Source organism: Vipera ursinii (assembly GCF_947247035.1).
Source record: "Vipera ursinii genome assembly, chromosome: 7".
Lineage (NCBI taxonomy): Eukaryota > Metazoa > Chordata > Lepidosauria > Squamata > Viperidae > Vipera > Vipera ursinii.
In genome coordinates this window covers 49,496,519-49,518,543 of record NC_139521.1, presented here as the reverse complement: position 1 = coordinate 49,518,543, position 22,025 = coordinate 49,496,519, and the positions used below count along the sequence as shown (strand labels likewise).

The 22,025-nt window shown below is 38.2% G+C and overlaps 1 protein-coding gene across 4 annotated transcripts in view; it reads right to left on the bottom strand.

Moving 5' to 3' along the window:
- Nucleotides 1-1,224: 1,224 nt before the first annotated feature.
- SMAD1 (SMAD family member 1) overlaps nucleotides 1,225-22,025 on the bottom strand; it is a 48,370-nt gene continuing 27,569 nt past the window's right edge. For 3 of the 4 annotated variants that reach the window (XM_083367779.1, XM_083367780.1, XM_083367781.1), the window contains exons 3-7: nucleotides 18,066-18,323; nucleotides 15,816-15,932; nucleotides 5,932-6,153; nucleotides 4,572-4,828; nucleotides 1,225-2,421 (exon numbers count right to left, since the gene is read on the bottom strand). In XM_083367779.1, coding sequence (XP_083223905.1) covers nucleotides 2,278-2,421; nucleotides 4,572-4,828; nucleotides 5,932-6,153; nucleotides 15,816-15,932; nucleotides 18,066-18,323 — 998 coding nt within the window. In that variant the 3' untranslated portion in view covers nucleotides 1,225-2,277. The remainder of the gene's footprint in view (nucleotides 2,422-4,571; nucleotides 4,829-5,931; nucleotides 6,154-15,815; nucleotides 15,933-18,065; nucleotides 18,324-22,025) is intronic. The other variant, XM_083367782.1, reaches the window with a different exon arrangement.

Below are 22,025 nucleotides of genomic sequence, written 5' to 3'. Positions count from 1 at the left end.
CATAAACACAAGAACTGATAATAAGATTGTGTTAATGTGTTAGGCAAATTAACATCTGTAATGGGATAGGAAGGCCTTATCTCTATTCAAGCCAAAAGAACAAATACAAATTGTAATTAAAGTATACCTGGCTAACAGCTCTTTTTGAAATTCTTGTATAAAGAATGGAAACTTTTAACAATCTTTAAAGTGTGAGTAAAATAGGCTTTTTAGTCTAAGGACACCAGGCCCTTGAATCTTCAAGTAAAGTATTGAAGTGTACCTGACCAGCGTCTAGAAAAATCATTTGGAAATAATATTGTGTCCATGACACTGAAAATATTGTAGTATCCTTCAAAATGGAACTTTAAAATGCTTGTGTAGATATGCTTTTCTTCATCACAGCTGATCTTGTCCAGAATTGGATTCTAAGGCTTGATAAGCATTTGGACAGGAGTCTCTGAGGTAATACGATAGACTAAATTGGAAAGGATTTTTTAAAGCTACTAAAGCAATAGCAAGAGACTTTAAGAGAATTGTTGGAAGTCACCAGAATTTGAGTTTGACTCAAAGTAAATCTGAACTTTTTAATGCTTCTCTTTATAGCAGGGTGTCAAACTCACAACATCACGTGATGTGTACTGACATTGCGACTTTTTTCCCCATTGCCTGCAATGGGGTGGGCACAGTTTCGCTATGATGTATCCAGCCCAAGGATCCGCAGTTTGACACCCCTGTTTTACAGTTTTGAATCTAGCTACAAAAGCTGTCTCCGATTATTATGAATGATTTCCACATTATGCAAAAATGAGTTTGTACAACGTATTACCGCCAAAACCAGCTTATAAATCAAATAACCAGATGTAGTTATTTAGCCAGAACCATACTTAACATGTTGTATAAACTAAGCATTCCTTATTTTTTTAGGGCAGTGAACATCAGACCATACTAAGCTCATATGTCGTTATCTGTGATACTCTGATAACTATGATGATATAACTTGTAACATAAGCTTGGGCAAAACTGTAAATGACTATTTTCCATTAAGTTCACAATATAAAATTGGGCAAATTATTTAAATGTTAAGGATTCACAAAGGGAACTTTGAGTATCCATTCTTGCATGGTGATAATTTTGAACTCCTGAACAAACATTAACAACTCTTCATGTACCCACATTCATTTATCTCAAAACTGATAGGCTTTTTCATCTTGATTATAAACAAAGTTGCAGAAGAGATTGTTTTAATCAAAGTAAGCAATGTTTATTTGAACTTCAATAAGGATGAACCCCCCTAAGTTTTGGAATTTTTTTAAAAAATACTGAAAACCTACTACAGCTTGAATGAATATAAAAACATTAGCAGAAAGAAAACAATTAAAATAGTAAAAAAAATAACCTTTTAGTTTGAAACACTTGAATAGGTTAAGTCCTCCCAACATACGCTAATATCTGCTAAGTTGGTAAAACACAAATGTTTTACAAAATGAAAAAATTGCTTGTTATGTGAACTGCATAAAAACGCTCAATTTTTTAACAACTGTACAGTTTTGTTTTGAAATCTACAGACCGTGCAGTACACAACAAAAGCATTGACCCACCCTTTCTCTATGAAGCTGCAGATGGCAGAAATATTGGTTAATATTAAGATGAAGCCACTATTAAAAGTGAAATGCACACAAAAAGACTTGGTCTTGTTTTAACAAGCTATGTTTACAGTATAATTCTACCTGTCCTTCTCAGCTTCACTTCCCACCCACTTCCCGCATCTATCTAATTTCTTGTCCATCTCTAAATTCCAATTATACTGTACATACATTTAGGAGAGAGCATATGTAAAAATTCTTGCAGCAATATGGTCAATACAGTTTCAGAAGATTACACAGAAGCCTTTTTCCCCCAAGATAGCTACTATTACCGAGACTTTCAAATACCAATGCAAACTTTCTTTTGAGTATAACTGTCAATGTTGGGTATTCATTTCAGGACAAAGTACAATGAATGAGTCACATATGGTGATGTTAGTGTGTTAAGTAAAACTGCTTGAGAACAGTATTCAATTGACATTAGTTTGGCCATCCCTAGCTTTTACAATCCCCTGCCCAAAGATTGGAAAGATTGTGAAAACTGGATTTTTAAAAATAACTTAGTAACTTAACACGACCTTTCTTCCTGATCTAACAATTGGTCACAGATATCAAGTATAATAAAGGCTGCTGCCAGTTTTGTACATATGTCTGACTCATACATCCTTCAAGTACATGCAAGGCTCACTAGATTCTGAAATTCAGAATTCTTTTAAGACACAGAAGAGATTGGGTTATGAGGAGAGCCCATCTGTGTAAGAACTTTATCCAGCCATTGAAGAGGACCATGCAAATGAATTTCAATCCAACATGGTGTGCTTGTGACATCTTGCCGGTGATATTCAGCTCCCCAACCCTAGGAAATAGAAAAGATTTAATGTTAGCAGATGTATCCTGATATACATACTAGCACCTTGGTCATATTAGCATCTTGAAAATACAAAGGCAATTTTTATTTGTTTAGCATATGGTATCTACAGAGGTCATACAATCATTGATACACAATGCTAATAAAACACATTATACATTCAAACACAAATATAAGTTTAAATAAAGCATCAGCATATATATATATAGTATGTAGACAATACAATATATGAGATAAAATATTAAGGAAAAACCATAATAAAATAATCAAAATATAGTGCCATAGAGTTGCAATAGGATAGCTGTTATTACACAAAGGCAGTAGGTAATACTAATAATTAGGCATTATCTTTCTTTTTTAATGAATTAAGATGTATTCCCATATTATGCTCTTTGCGTGTTTATCAGTAGTGGATTTAAAGCATGGCTTGACAGAAAGAAAGCCATTTTCCAATTAACTCAGTACATATCACTGGTGAGATTTGCAGTAAAAATTCCATTTCCACTTCCTGGGAAAAATATACGTCACTGTAGAAGTAGTCCTTGGTTTATGACCACAATTGAGTCCAAAATTTTTGTTGCTAAGTGAAACATTTGTTAAGTGAATTTTGCCCCATTTTACTTACTTACTTGCTACAATTATTAGGTGAATCACTGCAGTTATTAAGTTAATGACAGTTGTTAAGTGGCTTCCTCATTGACTTTGCATGTGAGAAAATCACAAAAGGTGATCACATGATCCCAGGACACTGCAACCGTCATAAGTACATGCCAGTTGCCAAGCATCCAAATTTTGATCACATGACCATGAGGATGCTACAACAACCGTAAGTGTGAAAAACAGTCATAAGTAACACTTTTTCAGTGCTGTTGTAACTTTAGGTAAAAGGTAAAGGTTCCCCCACACATGCGTGCTAGTCGTTTCTAACTCTAGGGGCCGGTGCTCATCTCCGTTTCAAAGCCGAAGAGCCAGCGTTTGTCCGAGGACGTCTCCGTGGTCATGTGGCCGGCATAACTAGATGCCAAAGGCGCACGGAACGCTGTTACCTTCCCACCGTAGTGGTCCCTATTTTTCTACTTGCATTTTACGTGCTTTCGAACTGCTAGGTTGGCAGAAGCTGGGACGAGTAACAGGCGCTCACTCTGCTACGCGGCACTCAGGATTCGGCCCGCCAAACTGCCGATCTTCTGATTGACAAGCTCAGCGTCCTAACCCACTGAGTTGTATAAGCCAAGGACTACCAGTATAAGTAGTCCATGTTTTAGTTTCAATTATTTGTATGGAATCATAAACTTTACTATCAAGAAAGCCAATTAGGTACAATTAAGGTGTTGGACTGGCCCTGAGAAGAGCCAGATTCCATTCACCCCAGTCAGAAAAGCTTACTGAGTGACCATGGGCTCATGAAACCCATCTTTCCCAGGATGGGATTCTTGTCAGGAGAAAAAGGAGGAAGGAATGCTATGTACACTGGCTTGAATTCCTACATGAAAAGCAGGATATAAACCTGAGAAAGAAATAAATAGCTATTTAATATCCATTTAATTACGCATCAGTGGATAAGCTATTTCTGATAGGATGTTATCTTCCAAAATTAAACTGCTAAATTTTGTAATATCTTCAATAGGAGCATTTACTCTCCAACCCTAAAGGCTTTCCACCGGATGGCTAAGATTCCAACACTCAATTGATCTGAAATTCTGATCAAGATTCTACCTCAAAATAAGGTTTAATAATTATGTAAAGCATTCCCAAGAGGTACTGAAATAAGCAAAACATCTTTCTTCAAAGCATTAAAGCAGCTGTATCCTTTAGAAGTCTCGTACATCCGCTTGGAGGGCTGTTTGACTGCTGTCAGGACACTTCAGCTGCCACAAGCAGCAATGCTTCCTTTCCCAAACACATTTAGTACAAATCCAGATCACAGTTAAGTTTTGAGAAACTCTTTCTTTCTGTATACATGCACACATGTGCGAGAAACTCAGCTGAGCTCTAAGATTTTAGGCAAATTAATGCCTTTTAAATTTTACTGTTTGGAGAGCAGGCAGTGAAGTGCTAGCAACTCAAGCCATTGTTTTTTTGTTTCTCTGGTTTAAAAAGTCACTCGTTCATGAACTGAAATGGAAAGCCTTGCTTACCTTTACAAAACTCATACGAATAGTGCACATCTTAGTGAGTTCATACACAGTTTCAAAACCATGGTTCACTGACTGAGCTAAAAGTTGAGCAAATTCTTGATTGTTGAAAATTTTTAAGCTGCAGCCGCTCGGAATTTTGCAGACGGTAGTTGGATGAAAGCCATGATGGTAATTGCAATTTCGACTTTGCACAAATATACTACTGTCACTAAGGCACTCTGCATAGACTTCTCCACCAACATAATACAAATGAACTCCTAGAAAAGAGACAGAAGATGGTTAAATTTTCTCTGAAATTGTAGGTCAATCAACTTAGCAGCTGCATAAAGAAAGTAAGGTTTTAGTCATCTGCGTATATTCTTACACCTAAGTATTTCCCCAATTATGAACAATAGGAATACTTCTAGATATTTGTTTTGGCAGCTTAAAACTATCAAAATACAAGAATTCATGAATTCACATTCATCAATATAGTCAATCTCTTTGCAATTAGTCAAAACTACAATTTCTTTATGATGCCTAACTGGGATGCAATTGTCTTACACACATCTGGAAAAACTCTTTTTGTCTTCTATGTAGTCAGCCTTTTTCTCCTAACTGCCAATGTGGGGGGGTAGGGAACAAACATCTCTTACCTGTATATAATCCTGGCTTTTTAAAAGTATTTTGAGCACAACTGTGTACTAATGTTTCCCTTTTCCCTTTTCAATAAATGCCTTTGCCGTTCATCAAAATCAATCAAAAAATATTTTTCCATGGAATTCATCCCAAGTCTTCATCACTAAAAAAAGATTCTAGAAAACCCAAATCCGAACCACTATCGCAGTTCTTAAAAGTAAGGATGCAACATGCTACTGGAGTTATATAATTTTGCCAATTCAAATGAAACTTATTTGCCTTTAAAAAAAAACTTAAAAATTCCAATTTGCAATTGTGGATTGGAAAGAGACATGTCCAACCACTTTTCCCTTATTCTTCATCTATTATTACATAAAATACATCAATACTCAGGAGGTTCAATAGATATTTCAGCCTCCAATATATAAGGATCTACCATCCTTATTTCAGCCATAGTCATATTCATTTCAAATGGATTATTTCTATAAAATGGTGTAGCAGCTTTCTTTAATCTGCATTAGAGTATATTTCTCACTATCTCTGGGCAACATCAGTTTTTTCTGGAGATATACCCATCACATTAGGGGGGGAGGTGTAATCTCATTCCTACAGGTTGCCAGCATTTTGCAGAGATAAACATATGAATAATGTTGTTGAATACATTATTTCTCAATGAAGCCTAAAAACCTGTTAAATGTAGCTTGCATCTCCAATGTACTGACATGATCAGAATCAATAATACCTTTGCCAATATGCCGCCTAGTATTCTCAATAGTAGAATTCCGGTTAACATTTGACAAGAGCCCCAGGCAAAACCTGTTCTTGTTATTTGAGGGATCAGTGAAGCCATCCACCAACAAACTTGTGGAAGAGGCATGAAATGCCTCTCCAACACGATTATTGAGTTCGTAATAGACAATAGAGCACCAGTGTTTTGGCTCTTCATAAGCAACTGCCTGAACATCTGCAACAAAAGAAAAACAGAAATAAGCAATGCTAGAATTAATGAGTTCCTGAGCTTTAAAGTTTAATTTATTTATATTCATTGTGTAGACTTTGGCTTAAGATCATGGGGGGGGGAAATCTGGTGGTGTAGCTTCTAATTAGAAATTCTCCCACAGTGTCCCATTATATGATATATTTAAACCATATTAGTAATTCAGTCAAAGCATTCAAAGCTGAGAAATGGAAAGGAGGTGGGGCAGATATTTGAGCAAGTCATATGAAGGTTTCTTTTTTAAAAAGAACAGTTGCTTTAAGCAGCTTTGCATGTTGACTTACAAAAATAAAGGGTGCATAGTTCTTAAAGACAACAAATACATTATGGTGTAATTTCTTATGGAACAGACAGTAATTAAGTTCTCTTCTTAAGAATTTATTAATTTATTTACTCTACTGTAACAATGAACACATAATTATATCTCATTTATTACAGTTCCTGTAATAATTACAGTTCCTTAGGTTTGGTTTAACCTGGTTTATTGAATAACCTTTAATGACTGTTCATACAATACAGTAAGCTATAAACATTGTTTTATAAACCACAAGACCTAAGTGTATACAGAACCCAAACCTGTGTAGTCTTTGGTGCTCTCTGAGTTTGGTTGTTTGCTTGCAGATATTTCATTATCCAAAAGAGGCAAACACTGCTATATCTAAACAAGGCAAACCCCACACTCATTTGCACTGATGTTAAATGGTCATATAACGAAATGTCTGAAGCGAACAACCAAGCTCAGAGAGCACCAAGGATTCCTTATATCATTCCTGAGCTACATATATACACACATATATATATATACATTCCTGAGCTGTGTGTGTGTGTGTGTGTGTGTGTGTGTGTGTGTAAATTTTTAGATTGCTAACAAAGAATTAAAGAATTAATCAATTGTTAGCAATCTAAAAATTTACACAAATATGAGCTGTCACTGTTGTGACTACTGCCTATGATATCAGTCTCCCTTAATTCTTTGTTAGCAATTTAAAATTTACATATATATATATATATATATATATATATATATATATATATATATATATATATATATATATATATATTTGTTTTCGTAGATTCTCGCGGGTGTCTGTATGTGTAGATCTAGAGTCTCGGGTTTCTTCCCGCGTTCCTTTCATCTTCAGAAAGTTGTGGCGACGTTTCGACGAAATCCCATCCGTCATCAATCAGGCCGGAGTGTTCCTCCTGCTGCTTCCAGGAGCAATGCGTGGTCTGGCTGTTCCTTTCCTTCCAACTGCCGGTGGGGCTGTGTTCTGACTGGGTGGAGGCGTGGCTGCTTTCTGATTGGGTGGGGGTGTCCTCCGATTGGGTGGAGGCGTGGTTGTCTTCTGATTGAGTGGAGGCGTGGCTGTCTTCTGATTGGGTGGATGCGTGGTTGTCTTCTGATTGGTTGGAGGCGTGGCTGTCTTCTGATTGGGTGGGGTGTGTTCTGAATGGGTGGGGTTTTTTGTTGTGTTGTAATATCCTGAGTGTTGTGATTTGGTGTCCTGAGGAGTGGGCTGTGTAGTGGCCTCCAGAGCTTTGGTTTGGCTCCGAGTTCGAGGACCTGCTATGTATCTCTGGTATGGGTCAGTCAGGTTCGTGTGTGCGTTCTTCTGCTTGGGTGATGGCACTTTTGCTTGACTTGTTCTGTCTTCTGTGTGGGAGAGTTTTTGTTCTGGGTGTGGATGAGTCTTGCTGGGGCTGGTGGCATTTGGGGTTGTTTGTTGGTTTTTTAAATCCTTGTTTGCTGAAATTCGTTTCTCTATCAATGCTGGTTTCCAAATGTCATGTAGGCGGGAGGTGTCGTCTCGCTTGTTCATACTGTCTGGGTGTTTTTCTATTTCAATGGCTTCTCTGATTATTCTGCTATTGAGATGTTCTATTTTGGCGATTGTTTTTGTACCTTCAAAATTGATGTTGTGTCCCGTAGTGTTTATGTGTTGTACTAGTGAAGATGTGTGATCTTTCTTCTGTACTGAGTTCTTATGTTCTTCTACACGTACCTCTATTCTTCTGTTAGTCTGTCCGATGTATGTTGCTGGACAGGAGGCGCATGGGATTTGGTATATGCCCTGGTTTTCCAGTTCTATTTTGTCTTTGGGATTTCTCAGGATGGTTGATATCTTTCTGTCAGTGTTAAATGCGGTTTTGATGTTATGTTTGCGTAGTACTTTACTGATTTTGTCGGTTGTTCCTTTTATGTAGGGCAAGATGGCTCGTCCGTTGTTCTGTTCTTCTTCTTGGATGTTTTTCTGTTTCGGAGTCCCCTGCTGAATCATATTGGTGATTTTGTTTTTTTGGAACTTGTTTGCTGTCAATATGTCTGTCAGGGTGTGTAGTTCTGTTTGTATATGTGTTTTATCTGCAAGGCGTTTGGTTCTTGTTATTAGTGTTTTGGCTACTGAATTTATTTGTGCTGGGTGATGATGTGATTGCGCATTGAGGTAACGGTTGGTGTGCGTTTTCTTTCGGTAGACTGTGTGTCCTAGGGTGCCGTTTTGTTTTTTGTATATAAGTACATCCAGGAAAGGTAACTGGTTGTTTGTAGGCTGTTCAGGTGTGTTAGGAAGTTTTCTAGCTCCTTTCTTCCGTGGGGCCAGATCACGAAGGTGTCATCCACATATCTGAGCCACAGTTTTGGTTTGTTTGTAGTCTTTTCCAGAGCGTTAGTTTCAAATTCTTCCATGAAAAGGTTGGCGATAACTGGTGATAGAGGGGATCCCATTGGTGCGCCTTCTATTTGTTTGTATCTCTGGCCTCTGTGTATGAAATATGTGTTTGATAAGCAGTGTTCTGCTAGTTCTATAATATGGTTTGGTGGTTGGTATTTGCTTCTTATTGTTGATAGAGCTTCTTGGACTGGCACCTGGGTGAATAGTGATACCACATCGAAGCTGACTAGCAAGTCTTTTTGGTCTATCTGTAGATTTTTCACTAATTCTATAAAGTGGTATGAGTTTTGGACATATGAAGCTGCCATTTCTGCTTGAGGTTGTAGTTGTTTTGCTAGGTATTTAGCTAAGTTTTGTAGTGGTGAGCCTATAGAACTTACTATGGGTCTTAGTGGGATTCCATCTTTGTGTATTTTGGGGAGGCCATATAGTTTTGGGCATCTGGATGACTTCTCCCTGGGAATGATTGTTTGTTGGATTTCTTGGCTTATAGAAGTTGATTTTATCTTTTTCTTGGTGGTCTTTTCTAGATAGGTTGTGGGATCTGTATATATAGGTTTGTATGTAGTTTCTTTGAGTAAGTTGGACAGTTTCTCTTCATAGTCTGATGTGTCCATTACCACTGTAGCATTGCCTTTATCTGCTGGTAGTATGATTATGCTGTTGTCTTTTCTTAGGTTTTGCAATGCTACTTGTTCTTCTTTTGTTAGGTTGCTTTTGGGTGGTTTGCTTGTGCATAGGATGTGGGTGACTTCGTGTCTGACTTGGTCTGCTTCATCTGCATTGAGTTTAGTTAAGCTGGTTTCAACTCCACATATGATGGTTTCTGTGGGAATTTTCTTTGGTGCAACAGCGAAGTTGAAACCTTTTGCTAGGACGTTTGTTTCTGCTGTTGTTAGTCTTCTGTGGGAGATGTTATGCACTATTTGTTGTAGATGTTGTTGTGATGTGGTTGTTTGGTTGTTGTAGTTCTCTAATTGTTTGAGTTTCTTTGAATGTCTGTTGTTTTTATAGATGGTCTCTGTTTCTGCTCTCCAAACCGCCAGTTGTTTCACTTTGTCCCATAGTATCGGGTGAATAATGTTGCTGAGTTTGAGATGTAATGTTAGTAGGTCCTTGTTTGTTTGGTCTAATTGAAATCTTTTATTGTGGAGTTCATTTCTTAGTAATGCCATTTCTGTTCTTCTTAGAATGCATTTGGTTGAAGTGGTATTGATGTGGAATTTCAATTTGAAACAATTTGGTCTTATATTTTGGTCTCGACATTGGCATAGGAAAGGTATGTCACTTAGTATTCTTGCTCTTCGTACTTCTGACTTTTCAGGAGGAACACTCCGGCCTGATGATGACGGATGGGATTTCGTCGAAACGTCGCCACAACTTTCTGAAGATGAAAGGAACGCGGGAAGAAACCCGAGACTCTAGATCTACATATATATATATATATATATATATATATATATATATATATATATATATATATATATATATATATATATATATATATATATATATATATATATATATTGGCTTGCTAACAAAGAATAAAGGGAGACAGATACGATCATTTCAAACTTATTTGCTCTTATCAGTCAGCCATATCCTTCTGAGATTTGAACCTGGGCCGACTGCATCTTAAGCAGTTGTTTTAACCCCTAGGTTAGATGGCCTTGGGTTAGGCTGAAACAGGAAATAAGATTTATCCCGTGTTTGGGACTTAAGCAAGTGCATTCTAAATTCTTAACAAACATTTAACACATATCTTCCTTGCTTCTCAGCTAACAAAGAGAGAGAGAGAGAGAGGGAGCCTGTGGCCTAGGCGTTAAAACAACTGCTTAAGATGCAGTCGGCCCAGGTTCGAATCTCAGAAGGGTATGGCTGACTGATGAGAACAAATAAGTTTGAAATGATCATATCTGTCTCCCTTTATTCTTTGTTAGCAAGCCAAAAAATTTACACAAATATGAGCTGCCACTACTGTGGGTACTATTTAGGGCACAGGTCTGCAACCCGCGGCTCCGGAGCCGCATGCAGCTCTTTCAGCCATCTCCTGCGGCTCCCAGTCCTCTGCCATGTGCAGTCCAAAAAAAAAAACAAAAACAAACTGGGACTAAAAAAGTTCAACCAATCAATTCAAATATGCAGGGTAGGTGCATATCTCACCTTGGCTCCACTCTTCAGTCAAACCCTGTTCTGCGCATGTGCGCATGTATGCACATGCACACACATTTTTTGCGGCTCCCAGTTTTTTCTTTTGTGAGGGAACCGGTTCCGAGTGGCTCTTTCACTGTTTCAGGTTGCTGACCCCTGATTTAGGGAATGCCATTTAGGAAATGGCAGCAGGCATGCAAACAGAGGGCCGCATCAATTTTTGGGAGGGCCTCCCCGCTGTCTCCAAGCGGTGATGCGCTCTGACCCTCTGGTTTCGGCCCATGGTTCCGGGAGCGAGGATGAGCAGCCACCTGAGCTCAGGCTCATGTATTTCAATGCCAGGTCCGTAGTTAATAAGGCTCCTCTTATACGTGATTTGATCGAGGAGGAGCATGCGGACCTGGCTTGCATTACGGAGACCTGGTTGGGCCCAGAGGGCGGTGTCCCTCTGGTTGATCTTTGTCCATCGGGTTTCCGGGTGCTGCACCAGCCTCGGGCTCAGGGTAGGGGCGGAGGAGTGGCAGTAGTCGTGAGGGAGACCTTATTTCCGCGGGAGGCCACCGTTGTCCAAATAGTCGGGTGTGAGTCCCTCCTCCTGAGATGTGGCCCTAGAGCTCAGTTGGGCTTGCTGCTGGTGTACTTTTCGCCTAGTCGCGCAGCAGCAGCCCTGCCTGAGTTTCTCGACATCCTCTCAGGGTTGGTGTTTGAGTTCCCCAAACTTATGTTTTTGGGTGACTTCAATCTACCATCCCTGGGGGGATCATCGGAGTTAGCTCGGGAGTTCATGGCTTCCATGACGGCCATGGACCTGATGCAAGTTATTCAGGGTACAACTCATGGGGGGGTCACACGCTCGATTTGGTTTTTCTATCTGGACGGTGGTTAGATGATCTGGGTGGGGGTTCTCCAATTGTTACGCCCCTGTCATGGACCGATCATCATCTCCTGCGGTTGGTCTTCCGTTTTGCCACTCCCTGTCGTGGGGTTGTTGAACCAACGAGATGGTTCCACCTAGGCGCTTAATGGACCCCGAGTGTGCTCCCACAGAGAGGGCCTCCTCAGGGTGCCTCTGATCAGAGAATGTCAATTGGTGGCCCCCAGGGGGAGGGCGTTCTCTGTGGGCGCACCAGACCTGTGGAACCGCTTGCCAGTTGAGTTCCGGACGGCCCCCGATCTTCGCTCCTTCCGACGCGATCTAAAAACCTATTTATTTGAACAAGCCGGCCTGGTCTGATAGGTTTGGGGTTTGGGTTTTAACACAGCTTTTAATTACTGTATTATATCGGGCATAATTATTTAATCTTTTTTAACTTTTATATTTTGTATTTTGATATTTATTGCCCTGTACACCGCCCTGAGTCCTTCGGGAGAAGGGCGGTATAAAAATTTAATAAATATAAATATAATAAATAGATGGCCTTGGGTTAGGCTGAAACAGGAAATAATCCAAATCCAACCCATGTTATGGGTTAGTGTAATACATAAACCTTGTAAATTATTTTTAACAAAATATAATGGAGATGCATTTCTGGAATGTTTATTTAAGACATACATTTATTAAACTTTTATTTTTTTACAAATTTAAACTAAGGAAGAATTCTAGTCAACAATAACCATTCTTCCTCTCAGCAACCAGAACTGCCTCTAGCCAGAAAAAAACAACCCCTATGCTCCCCTATTCAACAAGAGAATATATTCAAGCAGCTACAGGACCTGCTGCTACAAATACTCAAACATCTTAACAAAGTGTAATGAAACTGAAAGGAGAACATAGAATTTCAAGGTCCATTTTTTGGGTACACTCATATAAGAGGAATAAATCCACTCATTCTGCACTAAATTTTCAGGTTGTGTTAAGATTTATGCAGCCAATTTGTTTTTGATAAATTTTTAATTTACAATCTCATTAAAGTGTTAAGAGGGAAAGTGCAGCTTTGTAATCAATAGCAACAATAACCTCTTCCTGACTCACTGAACTACAAATTTAAGAAAGATGTTTTTGCTTTTACTGGCTAAAGAAACTGATTGCTTCCAGGAACTCTTTCCTTCCTTTTTGATAATTATCTTTACTCAGAGTAAACTCAAACGTATATGGCTGATGCTGTCTGTTTACACAATGTTATTTTTATCCAAGCAGCTTGCAGCAACATACATGGGCTTCATTGCATTTTATTATCATACCCATCCTATCAGGTAGATTCAGAATCAAAACATTGGAGTTGTTCATCATTACTCAGTAGCATTAATGAGCAATCTGTGGTTTGCACTTTCTCCCCCCCCCATATTTATTTCACACATCACAACTGCTTGCACAATATATAAACCCAGATGATTTTTTTTTGGTATATAATTTACCAATAAGTGATTCAAGATAAAAGAGAGTTCCCAATATGGTTTTCACAAATGAAATTGAACAGCTGGGTTCAAATATTGTGCTAAGCCATGGTTCATTTAAAAATGGTTTATTGAATAAACTATAGATGGTTGGGGTAGCACAACTCGTTAAGGATAGGCCAACTGCCGGTGCAAACAATTTGCTGCATTTTTAATCCTTTCAAGTCACTGTTAGGCAATCTTTAATTATTAGTAACTCAGTGCACTTTTCACAGCAAGATGCCAGTAACTATTACTGCTGCACAGCTTTGCCCTAGTTCTCAAAGTCAGGAAGAAATGCTGCCAGCTGGCCATTCCTGAAGAGTGAAATCATATCTCTCTCTCTCTCTCTCTCTCACACACACACACACACACAGAGGCGGATTTCATAGGAACTTCCTCACATTTGCCTTAAGTCATGCAGAGCAGGTGTGTTTTGTCTCTCCATTCCCAGCATGAGCCAACAATAGGAATTACCCAACTTCATTGACAGGATGCAGCTTGTTAAGTAAAATCTCTTAAGACTAACAAATCTTCACAAGGAGCAGGCCTCCAAATCTCTGTAGCCAGAGAGCACTGGGGTTTGCGTTTATTGCTAGTGCCCTTCATAAACATGAACTGCAGCAGACCTTTTTGAAAGGCTATTAAACAAAGGATGTAACCATGCACATCAGGTAGAGGTCTGGGGCACAGATAAGAGCTCACTGAATTAGCGGAAACAGGTGTGGAATAAATAATATGAATGGAAAAAAGAGTCTGTTTCCCCTTCACAAATGAAGAGAAGAATTATTGTATCACTCTAATTACAGTATTTTAATTACTAATATTACTAGTAGGAATCAGGTTGTCAACTTTACTCTTTCTGCATTCTTAAGGGCAACCTGCTTCACCTCATTCGCTCCCTGCCAAACAATATAATCCAAGATTAACAGGAAGAAAGAAATTGAAGCTTACTCTAATACCAATTCTAGCAAATTTATAAGACTTGCCTGGAACTGGTGTAATTGGGGTTTAGCTGACATCCAACTCAATACAACACAGCCCTGGTGGCCGATTGTACTGCCAGTCCCCAAATTAATGTCTGACTTAAGGACAACCACTAGGGCTTGTCCTTAAGGTTACAAACAAGCTTAATATTACTAACAAAGGTGGATGACATTCTCTTCCTCAACCTCACAAAGCACTGAAGCTGCACAATCTTTCCAGAACTGTTGAAGGCAAATGTTTTTAAGCTATAGCCTGTTTTCAGCAATTTTCACTAATTTCCTAAAAACATTGCACTGCTACGGTGATTTGATCTGCTGGAGGAAGGACAATACCATTTGCCATTTTTAGTAATAGGCTATTTGCCTGTATACGTTCGAACTTAAATACAAATTTGGGTTAAGACAGAGTTGGGGAATGGAACTGGCAATAGAAGAAGGGGACGACAGAAAATGAGGTGGCTGGATGGAGTCACTGAAGCAGTAGGCGTGAGCTTAAATGGACTCCAGAAGATGGTAGAGGACAGGAAGGCCTGGAGGATCGTTGTCCATAGGGTCGCGATGGGTCGGACACAACTTCGCAGCTAACAACAACAACACAGGGAATGGAACTAGTTATTAATCTGTGGACTGTCTGTAATGTGATCATATTCTTAAGTTTAAAGTCAATTCAATTAGGTGCCAAAGGGATCACTGGGTATGTGCACTTGTCTCTTTCCCTCACATAACTAATTTGTGGCAACTCATACCATAACCCTTAAAAACTCAATCAAATATCTGAGTTTACATGGATAGAGGAAGGGGACAGTCCTAGGGAATGAAAATATTTTAGGGTTGAGATATTTATAAAATTTTATTAAAAAATTATGTTATATTTTTTATAATTTATAAAAAAATAAAAATATGCAGAAAATCATAGTTAAAGCAAAACACTGGTAAATGTGCCTTTTTTCAGCTACAAGGACTACCTACCATAAACAAATCAGCAAAAACGCAAGTGTTTGCATTTATCTACTAAAAGCTTGCTTTAAAGCAGAATAACAAAGAAATTGTTGCTTGCGCTTATCCTTCAAAAACTTTTCAGTTGCTTACTAAGCTTAGTAGCAGCCACGTTATCCAGGTGGTTGCATATCTGGTCCCAACAGCTTGACAGGGCATATTGTGACTGAACTATCTCCAAGTATAGCAAAATGTGTGAACATATATTGAATGCTAGTGCTGAATTAAATGCAACTTTGTCTGCTGTACCATTTGCACAGGTCTTAACATAAGCATCTTACCATATCCACTGCTGTTTTTAAGTGCAGCACTTAGAGTTGATGCATGTAATTTTTATCCTGCCTTCTTCTTTAGCAGGAACTTAAGACAATACAATGAAAATATAAAACAGGAAGTAAAAGTGCCATACACATATACAAACATTTTTCATAATTGAAATATGAAGTGTCACCTCCTCTGTTTATTTCTGAAGGAATTGAAGGTGCCATCATATTGGTATCCATTGGTTGTGAACCATCCTGGGTCATCTGATCTTCTGGAGGTAGATAAGCAGGAGGGGGAGTATCAGCTAAGGTAAAACAAAATACTGTTATTTCATCTTTGTACTTATCCATTTTATGGACAGTGCTAAGCCAAACTACAATGCACTTGTAATAATAGAAGAAAACCATCCATTTTTACTCATCTCTGTTAACATGGCTAACACAGAAATTATGACTCTTTGATTAATTATACTTAAGTTTACTTTTCCTTGAAGGAATTAGGTTTGGGAAAGTTCTGAAGCAAACAGATCAAATCTCTATATGTGAAAAAGAAGTGATGATGATTTGCATACAGGTCATCTTTTCCAATATATTTATCAGTAGACAGGTGCTACATCCTAGTGCACAACAACAAGAACAACTTATTGATGATGGCATTACAATTTAATAATCAATGGAGGCAAAGCATCAATGTAAGACTTACTTTTAGTATTACTGGTTTGCAGCCACATGTGATTATCTCTATATTATTTTTATACTAACATTGTCCTGATGTTTATTTATAACATTCTCTTAAGCCAAAGGTATGCTATTGTCAACTGAACTCACCCTTAGGTTTCAACATCCAAAATATAGGAAAAAATTATATAGGAACTAAGCATTTACTTAGTGAGGGAACTGGGAGGTTGCCATTCTGCCTTCTTAAGAAGTGGACAGATATCAATTCCCAGGACATTCTTGTTTACCTAACTTTTCTAAAAAGGAACATCCTTTGCTATTAAGGTGGCTAAATAAAATTACATCTTTTTCTGAAATAATGAAGAATATGCTATAGTGCATATATTATAGCATTATTTAGTGACTACTGCCTTCTTCTAGTTGCTGAAATCCACTTTCTGGAGATTCCATGGCTAAACAGAACAGAAGCAGCAGCTAAGTGGTTTTTTTTTCATAAATTCAATTGGGAATAAAAATGCAACTCCATAAAAAATTCTTTTTTTATTAAATTTTTTTATAAAAGTTACAATACAAACCCACCCCAAACCACCCCCCTCCCCCACTTCCCAGAACTGAATACAGGGTTACAAAAATAACAATCAAAATCTAAATAACATTAACCAACTATATATGTAACGAAGTTCCTAACGCACTTTAACTCCCCTTTAACATGAACACAAACAAGATAAAAGTAAACATAATAATAACATAAAAACAAGATAATATCCATATTATTAAACAATACTAATAATAATAATAATAAAATATAATAAAAACTAATAAAAATACCATAAAACATACTAATATTATCATTCTATAATTCACATTAAAAAAAAATTCTGACATGAGTAATCATTTAAAACTTACTACAAAGATGTATGTTATTTAGGAATGATCACATTCCTTCCAAAACATAAGCTTTATTTGTTTTATTGATGATTTACCTTCAAACAGCTTGTTGGCCTAAAACACATTAATGCCTCATGATCTATTTGAGTTAGCCGGCCTGGACTGAGGGGTTTTAAGGTTGTAAATTTTAAATTTTAAACTCTTTTGGGGCTATTAATTTAATTTAATTTTAATCTGTACATTGTACTGTTTTAATTTGCCCTGTAAACCGCCCTGAGTTCCTCTTGAAAAGGGCGGTATATAAATCAAAATAAATAAATAAATAAATAAATGATCTTGGGAGACATATTCTCAACTTTAATTAAGCACAAATAGCTTGGTGATGTTCAGTAACTGCCAACATATTACGTTGTCCTACATCCTCTCATTATTGAGGGAAAACCATCTATATGCTTTATTTAAGCAAACTATATATATTTTGTAGATATTTTGAGACTTGATGAAGCCTCGATAATAGAAAAACTGAGGTAAAAAAGAAAAAATATCTTGGCCTGGAGGATGGTGGCCTGAGCAAAGCAAGGCCAAAATTATTTTATTAGGAGGAATATCCAAATCCTTTCTAGTTCCCCTTCTGGAACATGAGGGATATATCCACTTAAGTATGCTTTAGTTCCACTGCAGAAAAATGATACAACTACTAGAAAGCACATTTTATCAAAAATTCTGGAAATATTTTACTGGCTTAACAATTGCACTAAAACCACTGGAACATCATCCTTCCCCCTCTTTGCCTCCCATTGCTGGTCAATGTGCTGTCCCAAAACCATTGCCAATGCTAAGAAATAGCTGCTGTGGTTTCAGAGGAAGCTTACCTGGCATCTGAAAAGGGCTTCCTGGGTCAGAGCTGGCAGGTGAATGAGGGTAGGTACCACTGCTGCTTCCAGGCGAATTTGGATAGCTACTGTTTGGTGAATGGGGGAATGGATGACTGTTGGGTTGCTGGAAAGAGTCTGGAAAAGTAGCATTATGTGGCATATGAGGCTCATTTTGTCCCAAGTTGCGAAATTGAGCCAGGAGACTGTGCTGAGGGTTGTATTCACTGTGTCTAGGAACAAGCACAGGAGGAAGAACTGAAAAGGAAAAAGAAAGGGAAGCTTGAAAACAAATACTGTAAACAATGATAGCTGTACAATCATTTCAGTTGCAGTTAATGAAGAAGTCATACTTTAGGAGCAGGTCTAAGGAGCAGGTCTAAGCAAAAATATTTCCTTGTGTCTAGTTACTACATAAGTTACATTTTTGCTGGATGCACCAACTGCAGAATCCCACAGCTGTAAGTTTAGTTTTCACAGCAACTGGGAGAAAAGTGGTTAGATTTGCAGGCAGAATAGTGAAGCTGCACTGGGATTCACAACTAAGAAGAATAGCAAAGATAACCTACCCCCACTTTCAGCTCCCAAAGCTAAAGAAATGTATACAAGGGACAGTCTTTAACTTATGCAAAGTATTGGCTACTGACATCCTTCTGGATGACTTATATCCATCCATCTTTTCCTCTTTTTGAGTTAACATACATAGTGCTGCCTTCTCCAATTTTTTTTAACATAATCACCATTAATATTTGGTAAACAGCATGTTGTCCATGTTTATATTTACAAACAATCCATAACAATTAGTTTCTATAATTCCATACTCTAAAATAGTAGCTTTCCTTGATTTTCTCTTCTTCCAATAATATTCTCTTTTATCAACCTTAAATTAGTACATTTCTTAGTATTTTAGTAGATAACAATTGAATATAAACATTTTTATAGTATTTCTACAAGTAACAACCACATCAATATGAAGCTTCTTTTCTAGTTAATCACCTTATCATAGATCCTGTTATTAAGGTTCTTATTTAAATTTATTTTCCTCACAATATTCAAAAACATCTTTACCTATTAAGATTTTCTTAGAGTTAATTACACTTAAATATTTAAGTCTTTTTCCTCATACAAGCCATCCCAACAGTTTTACATTTTTCATTTCTTAAACCAAAAACAAAAAAGAGAAGAAAAAAGGAAATAATATACTACTTGAAAAACCTATCCCTCTTAAGCTAAAATACATTTATGTCCAAAAAAATTTCTATTCTTTTTAAACATATTCAAACCAATATTTAATCTTTAAGTATTCCATCTAATAAATCTACAGCTAATCTTTTCAAAACATTCTTATTAATTGAAAGATTGATGAGAGGATATGCGTTTCCTAAGGCCTAGTAATACTACATCATAGTGAAAGTCAGATTTTCCCACTTCTCTAATGCAAGACATTTCAAGTCATGTGATTTTATCAAATTTCTACAAAAGCTGGATCTGCACAGTGCTTCTTTCTACAAAAGCTAGATGAAAATCTGCAGCCACTTCTTTTGGTTTTCTAATCAGATTTTCCAGGGACAAAAGACACGGGATTCTCCATATAAACTACAAAGGGCAGAAAGAAGGGAAAACATCACTTCTAGCATACGTTTCCCATAACAGCTCATGCATTTAATGCCATTAATTTAGGCTCGATTATTATGCTAGGGGACGCGGTGGCTCAGTGGGTTAGGATGCTGAGCTTGTTGATCAGAAGGTCGGCAGTTTGGCGGGTCGAATCCCGAGTGCCGCCTAACAGAGTGAGCGCCTGTTACTCGTCCCAGCTTCTGCCAACCTAGCAGTTTGAAAGCACGTAAAAATGCAAGTAGAAAAATAGGGACCACTCCGGTGGGAAGGTAACAGCGTTCCGTGCGCCTTTGGCGTCTAGTCATGCCAGCCACATGACCACGGAGACGTCCTCGGACAAGCGCTGGCTCTTCGGCTTTGAAACGGAGATGAGCACCGGCCCCTAGAGTCGGAAACGACTAGCACGCATGTGCGGGGGAACCTTTACCTTTACCTTTATTATGCTGGGAAGCATCATGTTTTCCCTTCATAAAAAACCAAATTACAAAGATCTGACTAAGACCACTTAAAATCTCCATAAGCTATGCAATCAGAAGAATTAATAAATGGAAAGAGAAGTTCAGGCCCTAAAACAGGCAGACAATTTAATATGGCCAGGGTGAAGAGATTGTCATGGATGCCATTGTGGCATCTTTGAAGGAAAGTACAGTTTCTACATACACATGCTCTAATGAACCATTTCATAAGCTATGCTAAACTTTTAATACAATTTCTCTGAATTTGGCTGAACATTTTGAGTGACCCCAACCATGTGTGAATCCAACCATTTGTTAAGTCATTGTTTGTGGTTTAATATGTTATGTCAACCCCATCAATTGTGGTTTGTAAAATAAACCAGAAATGTTGCTTGAACTAGATCAGTGATGGTAACCGTATTCAGGAAAATACAAATTTTTAAATTGTAAGGCTTGATCAGGTTCAGAATCTTCACTGTAAAAAATAAAGGGCTAAAAATGTACATAACGGGGGAGAATGCTGATTCTCAGAAATTGCTGGCAGCCCAGGGGAAGAGATGTAATTGAAGAGACAGCATGAGACTTCTGCTGTATTCAGCCAAGCACACCTGTTGCCACAAAGCAAACAAGAGGCCCACATCTGCTCTTTAGAGAGGCTGTGAGCCCCTGGAGGGTAAAGCTGTAGAGGTGTTAACTCTTGCCTAGACTGAAGCAAATGCTCTGTTGCACTGTATAGAAAACTAGTATATCTCGGACCTAAGCATCCTTCTGGAGCTCTGTGTTTTCCAAATTTGAACTTCCAAAATTCTCAACTGATAAGCATGGAAGCTAGGACTTTAAGAAACTGTTTCCAATGGAACTGAAAGACAACTAGATTATGGATCTTGAAGGACCATGACAAGAGACAGATGTTAATGTCCCTGACCTTCAAATCACATTTCAACTGTCTGAAACAAAAGCCAAATCTAATGTACTGTGTTTTACCTAGCATGATATGCAAAAAACAAACATTATCATAGAATGAAGGCTACTGCTAAGCTTGTAAGCCGCCCTGAGTCTTCGGAGAAGGGCGGGATATAAATGGAATTAAAATAAATAAAAAAATAAATTTAGTTATGTGTGAATCAGATTATATTTTGTCCAAGAAATCATAGCCCCAACTGACAGACTTCATATGATATATGAAATCATACAAAAAACCTATATACCGTATTTTCCGGCGTATAAGACGACTGGGCGTATAAGACGACCCCCCAACTTTTGAGATGATTTTCAAGATTTTTCGTCTTATACGCCGGAAAATCAGCGAGCCCGGGAAGGCACGCCCTCCCCTCTCACTGTGGAGGAAGCAGGGCAGGCTGGCGTCTGGCGGGAGCCAGCAGGGCAGTCTTGCGCACGCGCGCGCTCCCCGGCTCCTAAGGAGTCCTCGGGGAGCCATGGCAGGCACCTCACTCTCTTCCCTCTTGAGGCAGCATCGGCGGAGCCGTACGGCATTGGGCGGGAGCTGGCAGGGCAGTCCTGCGCACGCGCGCGCTCCCCGACTGTTAAGGAGCACGTGAGGCATATAGTTGATTTGTTGGAATTTCTGGAAAGAAACAATCAGATCCCTGCAGCGCTGATTTTTTTGGATGCTGAAAAAGCCTTTGATCAATTGGATTGGCAATTTTTGTTGAAAGTATTAGATAAAATGAATTTTGGGGATAAATTTTTACAGCCAATTAGGGCATTATATCAAAAGCAAACAGCCCGTATAATAGGAAATAATAGTTTGACCAAAGTATGTAATATTGAAAAGGGCACAAGGCAGGGATGTCCGTTGTCACCTCTATTATTTGTTTTAACATTGGAGATATTATTGATTAAAATACGGGACTCGGAAAAAATTAAG